The sequence below is a fragment of the Penaeus chinensis genome, chromosome 3, assembly GCF_019202785.1.
Source record: "Penaeus chinensis breed Huanghai No. 1 chromosome 3, ASM1920278v2, whole genome shotgun sequence".
NCBI lineage: Eukaryota > Metazoa > Arthropoda > Malacostraca > Decapoda > Penaeidae > Penaeus > Penaeus chinensis.
In genome coordinates this window covers 992,712-999,192 of record NC_061821.1, presented here as the reverse complement: position 1 = coordinate 999,192, position 6,481 = coordinate 992,712, and the positions used below count along the sequence as shown (strand labels likewise).

Genomic DNA, 6,481 nt, shown 5'->3' with positions numbered 1-6,481 from the left:
GACAAATAAACATAGCCTCTTAAGAGACAAGAGGACACAACGAAAAAGGGATGGTAGGCCTGATTCAGTATATAGGCTGTCAACAGGAGGACAGAAAGGAGCCAATGGCTAAATGAAGACTGCAGTGGTGGATTGGGTCAAGGTGCATGAAAAGGGAAGCACAGGCAGAATATATATGACAGCCATAATCAGGGTGGAAAGGATGTAAATTGATTAGTTTCAGGTCTACCACCATGTGCTGTCTTGAGTTTATGAAAGAGAAGTGAGGAGAAAATTGAGTGAAACTGACCTGGCTCAGGCATCAAGTTCAGCAGCCACTTGAAAGAGGATCACAGGTTCCACCATAGAACACATTAGGAAGTTTAAGTTGAGGTGGTTCAGGAATGGCTATATTGGCTGCATTTAGGGTATTGGCTGTGAAGTATAGAAGCATGTCTGAAGTGAAAGAGAAGGATGATGGAGGAAGAGTGAACGGTAAAGGTATGCCAGTCAGCTCTGACTGGCATAGGGGGACTATGAGGAGGAGGGTGGATGTCAGCAGTCACACTAATAGAGACCTAATTGGGAAGGTCATGTCAACGGAAGGTAATCTTGGCAATATTGGTGTGGGACTCCATAAGGCAGCTTCTAGGAGGAATAGTGGAGTGTGCATCACAGTCAGTCAGGTAGGCAAGTAGGTCATCTTCACAGACTGACCAATCTTTGTTGTAGACAGGGCAATCAGCTGGGGAGAAGGAAACAGTTCCAGTACAAGTATTAAGGGAGGAGTGGGGTTGGGCACAAAAAGGTCAGTGGGATCAACCAGGGTAGATAGCACATAGGCTTAGGACTCAATTGTAACTGACAAGGTGTGAATGATTGGGACTGCTGCAGAAGGAAACTTTGCCTACTTGTTTTTGGAGACATTTAAAGAGTTGGGTATTGTCAGAGTAAGGGGCTGTAGAGGGAATCACAAAAAAAAAAATGATCCCACTTGGCTGGGCTAAATAGAGTACAGGTTTGTAGAGGTGGGAATTGCAAATGGTTGAGGATGGGAGGAAGGTGCGCATGTGTGCATATGTATGTGTGTGTATGTGTGTGTGTGTGTGTGTGTGTGTGTGTGTGTGTGTGTGTGTGTGTGTGTGTGTGTGTGTGTGTGTGTGTGTGTGTGTGTGTGAGAGAGAGAGAGAGAGAGAGAGAGAGAGAGAGAGAGAGAGAGAGAGAGAGAGAGAGAGAGAGAGAGAGAGAGAGAGAGAGAGAGAGAGAGAGAAGAGCAAGAGAGGCTCACCTGTCATATCTCAGACTGATAGGGATACATCAAAATCACGACTTTCTCATAAAATTTTATAATCGTACATTAATTACAAAAAATCATTATCAACATAAAATATACTCTAAAATAAAAATGCACATTTCATATTTAAAACTAATAAATAATCATTAAAAAGTACATACACATGACCTTCACTGAGATTACATTCACAAAGCCCTACTCCATAGTTTCCTGATGGACACACAGCTACATTTACAGAAAGGCTATCCCTAAGTATCTGATGTATTGACATAAACATTTCCTAGCATCAATTTCCCAGAATTTCCTTCAGTTTCTTATCGGTCATATCAGTGGAGCCCTGGACCACCGGGGGCGGCGAAGTGGCATCAGTCTGGTTAAGAATGTGCCGCAGCTGCGACTCCAGGTCTGTGCTGCCGTTCTTTGGGTCACCCTGCGATCCATTGCTGCCTGAGGGTGGAGGTGTGGCTTCCTCCTGTGATGAGGTTCCCTCTATATCCACCTGAGGTATTAAAATTTTAGCTTGACTTCAAATTTCAGACATGGTTTTTTTTAAGCAAAGAGAAAACTTATAGGTCAAAAAAATCAGACATGGATACAGAAAGATGCGTAAAAAAATAATACGTAAAGAAATGATGACAACAAAGTTAATTAACAACCGAGAAAAAGGAACAGAAAAGAATGAATGTATTGAGAGCACATTTTTCCCCTTCTTCCACTCCATAAATCACAGAGTGCCAACACGCAGGCTGTTAGTCCACCTTCTCTTGCCACCTTTATTCTTTTCTTGGGCATCCACCTCGTCAACACACAACTAGATCAACAGGTTCACAGACTGTTGATCAACCAGTCAGCGATATTCTTCACTTTACACCTCTTCACCATACACTGACGGCTCTCAACCAACATTTATTTGCACTCAAGAAGTTATCATACCTCAATCTGCTCACTGGGTTCGGAAGTGACTGGGTGCATGGTGATGCCCATGGCTCTTCGTACAATGGGCACAGGGGCCAGTGTTCCTGGGGTTACCTGCTTTGCTACCATTGTCAGGCCATCTGTTACTTTTTCAACTGGAAGAGAAAGTAAGAATATGTAAGTATGAAAAGATGGTATCATAGAACACACATGAGTATACATAATCAGAAATTCCAACTTGAGACTAGTGCTAATGGTAGTCATACCAAGATTCAGTTCCTTTGAGCTTGGATTAGGTATGTTGTTGAGGTTGGTGGGGGCCGGGCGTGAGAGCCGCTCCTTCTGTTCCTTGGCAAGGCTTTCAAGGAGGTTGGCATTCTCCTCAAGCTGGGTGTTTATCACTGTCTCTCTCTTCTCCAATTCCTCTGCAAATATACAAATGCAGCCATGAAAAACTCATGATGAAGCAACTCCAAGCATGCTTAAAAGGGTTTTCTAAACTCAGGAAACGGACATTTCCTTTCACAACATTAACTTACCAAACTCTCCTAAGAAATTTGTATCAATGCCAAGATCTGAGAGAGTCCTCAGAGCACCAAAGTCCACATTGCTGTTGCCCTTTTGGTCTGCAGATGCATACTGGGATCCCATCTCTCTGTATTAAGAGAAAAATAGTTAGAAGTACATTAGTTATGATTTCAAAAAGGATGCTACAGAACTTTAGATAATGGAAAAATCTACGCCATAATATACATAAACACAAAACACATTCACAATGACTATCACTGCATCAATTCCTACTGTAATTAAAATCCTGTGGACCGCAAGAGCATCTCTCACACTTGAAGATAAAATCCACATTAAACTCACCCAGATGGACAGAGCAGAGAGTTGATGCGTTCCTCTTCCTCCTGCATGCGCCGACGCTCCTCAATTACACTCTTGGTGCGGGAATGTTGCTGGTGCGTCAGGAGGTTCAGCAGTTGGTCGACTAAGTGCATTGCCATGTCACAGTCTTGGGAGAAGTCACAGATGCTGAAACAATAAAGAAAATTAATCCTACTGAATCCCCAGTACATTACTTTTGGTCTGTATCTAAATGTAGGAATCATATACAAGAATGCTGAATTTATATGTTCTGTATTAGTTCCAATCCAGTTTATGTAATAAGTGTAGAAGGCAAGACCAAACATACCTCTCTGCATACTGAACAGCAGTTTCATTGCCATATGTAGCATACACCATATCGCTCTCCTCTTTGGTTAAGTTGGCAAACGTAGAGTCATAGGATGGACAAAATGATGAGTAGGACCCATAATAAAGGGGTTTCACTGCAAAAGAAAACATACATAAATATATAAATAAATATGTAAATACAAAAATACATACATACATACCTGTTTATTATTACATAATACTTATAAGAAGAAACTTTCCTCTCCATTAACCAATTTGGGATATACTATAGCATTATAAAGGTAAATGCAAAGCAAAACACAAGCACAGAAACTACAGCTTAAAATGTACATATTCTTTTTCTCCCTCCCACCTCCTAACATACCTATACAAATGTATATATTCATCCACTCTTTCCTCCCTTTTTTTCCATAAAAATGGTGTAACATTCTTCCTCTTCCTCTTCACTTTTCATTCCTCCTTCCCTTCCCCTTCTCTCTCTCTCCTACATACCTGGTTTAGCCATATTTCTCTTGTCGTCCCTGTAGTTATGAAGCGTTGAGGACCCTTGAGTCAGCTTTCCAGTGAGGAGCCCCAGACTCACGGGCTTCTCCTTCAGGTTCGGGTCATTGCCCTCACAGCCTGTCAGGAAGCTCAGAGTCGTCGTTCCGTCTCCTCGCTGGCGCAGGAAGCCAAGCTGTAAGAGAAGCCTTTGCTTTAGGGTACCCTGCAATATCATCCAAACTACCAGATATATTTATAACAAAATGACCACAATTCATGAACAAATATTAGTTAATACAGACACTCACTGTGCTGGCAGGTTTCTTCAGGGTTAACTTTTCTGCTGCCTCTCCAGCTGCAGTCTGCACTTGCTCCAGGATCTCCTCTGAGGTCATGTCATCCTGGACTGCCTCAAATTTGCTGGGGGCAAGGAAGCAAAAGTTAAGAAAAGGAAACTAAAACCGCAGATGAAAGAAAAAAGTTAAGACAATGCGAATAGTGGAAGGAAAGAAGGACAAGAAGGAAATCTAGACTACTAAGGAATTTAAAAATCGAGTATTCACTTAAGAAATTGACCAACATAGAAAAGCGCTTGATATGGTTATTTCCAACCCAGACACACCTCGGAGGCTCCTTGCTGTCCACATCCACTTCCATGGACTCTTCCTGCTCCACCTCTGCTGCCATCTCCATCTCCCCGCCACTGGAGGGCGGCGGGTTTACATCAAAGCCGAGCTGGAATGAATAAGCAATGAAAATACAATTCCTGTATCATAGTTTGAAGAAAAAACATGGCATGCTTATCCACAAACATAAAAATCACATACTGAAATAATAACAATCAACATGAAAATCCAGTTTTTGGACAATGTGAAAACATGATCAATTATAATCTATTTTCTTTTCTCTATATGCCTCTACTGCTTCTCTCCCTTCGCTTAATACTCTCTAAATCTCTCTCTCTCTCTCTCTCCTCACCCCACATTTTTGTCGCAGCTAAGGCAAATCAGCCGATGAAAACCTACCTGTTCTTTTGTGTTACTTCCAGTCTACTTCCCTTTGACAATGGTGTTACTTTTTTCATCATCACTCTCTTTACTACTACTATCACCATGATCCTCACAATCACCCCATTAACCCCTTCCTGATGGGTCACGCCTATAGGCGTGAAAACAAACCGCTCTACACCCGTCACCAAGGGGTTAAAGAGGAAGAGAGCCAACTCCTCCCCAGACTCAAGCGCAACGTTACCTGCTCTTTGGACAGGGTCGTCATGCTGGGCAGTTCGCGCTTGAGGGTCAGCACTTTCTCCGGAGTCATGATCTTGAGTCCAATGTGGAGCAGCTTCTTGGCCGCCTTGTAGTAGATGGTGTCCTGCTGGTTGTAGGTCATGCAGTTGTTGCACATCAGCTCAAAGTCACTCTGCAATGTAAATAAAACATTCAAGATTGTTTTTGCCGGAGTAAAAATTCAAAGTTTCCATTTCCTTAGAAACTTTTTGCCTCTCCTGCAGTGCATGCAACATTGCCATAAAAAAATACACAACCAAAAAAAACAAGTGACATCCAAATACCTCAAACTCCTTTAGGGTGGTGTAGCAATCATCCTCAATCTTCTGCTTCATGGTTGAGAAGTCCATGGGCTGGGAGATGATGGAGGAGTACCCTGGGGCAATGGCATCTGTGACTGGCCAAGCAAACACCTGCTGGGGATCCTTCTTCTCCAACTGCTTCAGGAGACATTCCAGCAATTGCTGAGGAGAAGACAGAAAACACATTAAAAGCCTGAGAACCAATGTTTTCCTTCTCAGTGATGCTGCGTGGCAACTATCCATGCCAAAGCAATGGAGGCTGCTTTGCGTGCTACACAGGCTTGCAGTTTATGGCTCCAATGGAACGAGTTCTCAAGCAAAAGCTTTCCACAGTCAGCCTAAATCTGATTTTAAAAAATGCTTTTTTTGGAAAACTTCAAAATTCTATCGTGTGCACAACCTTGACATTGCTGTATGTACAGGTAGCAAATAGAGGGCCCACAAATTCTTAGAATATAATAATCATTACTTAGATAAACAAAACACTCACTCATTACTTAGATAAACAAAACACTCACTCACTCTATTGCATACAATAAAACGACCAAGGATTAACCCACAAGTTCTTATCAATACTAATAACAACTGAAGTGAAAGATGGCTTTTCATTAATCATCCATATCCTTCATTTACTTTAACAAGAAGAAGATACTAACAACTGAAAACAAAAGAGCCAGAGTGTTAAAAGAAAAAGAACAATAAGAATAACAATGAAGGTTATCACTTCTGACAAACTTACGGTGAAAGCAGCACAAACATTCTTGCCCTTGCTCTGGACAAGATCCTTTGAGGTCGCACTGCTTACAGGCACCTCCACAAGCTGCTTCTTGCTTGGGGGCTCATCTGATATCTCCTCCTTGTGGGGTGAAAAAAAAAAAACAACAACAATGAAACCAATATATGCCAAACAATGATAAGTATGTATCTCCATCTTCTAAACACAAGCCTACTCGTTAACCCAATCTATGCAGATGACAAATACCTGCCATGCCCACTGTAATAAAAAGTCCTCTATTGTCTTT

General features: G+C 41.9%; 1 protein-coding gene across 3 annotated transcripts in view; it reads right to left on the bottom strand.

Annotated features, from left to right (window-relative positions):
- Positions 1 to 1,309: 1,309 nt before the first annotated feature.
- The window catches only part of LOC125043567 (bromodomain-containing protein 7-like), a 14,262-nt gene continuing 9,090 nt past the window's right edge, over positions 1,310 to 6,481 (bottom strand). For 2 of the 3 annotated variants that reach the window (XM_047639769.1, XM_047639778.1), the window contains 12 exons: positions 6,199 to 6,315; positions 5,442 to 5,621; positions 5,120 to 5,290; positions 4,491 to 4,603; positions 4,171 to 4,288; positions 3,878 to 4,061; positions 3,384 to 3,519; positions 3,059 to 3,223; positions 2,728 to 2,843; positions 2,455 to 2,613; positions 2,207 to 2,343; positions 1,310 to 1,772 (listed from right to left, as the gene is read on the bottom strand). In XM_047639769.1, the coding sequence (XP_047495725.1) occupies positions 1,560 to 1,772; positions 2,207 to 2,343; positions 2,455 to 2,613; positions 2,728 to 2,843; positions 3,059 to 3,223; positions 3,384 to 3,519; positions 3,878 to 4,061; positions 4,171 to 4,288; positions 4,491 to 4,603; positions 5,120 to 5,290; positions 5,442 to 5,621; positions 6,199 to 6,315 (1,809 nt within the window). In that variant the 3' untranslated portion in view covers positions 1,310 to 1,559. The remainder of the gene's footprint in view (positions 1,773 to 2,206; positions 2,344 to 2,454; positions 2,614 to 2,727; positions 2,844 to 3,058; positions 3,224 to 3,383; positions 3,520 to 3,877; positions 4,062 to 4,170; positions 4,289 to 4,490; positions 4,604 to 5,119; positions 5,291 to 5,441; positions 5,622 to 6,198; positions 6,316 to 6,481) is intronic. The other variant, XM_047639786.1, reaches the window with a different exon arrangement.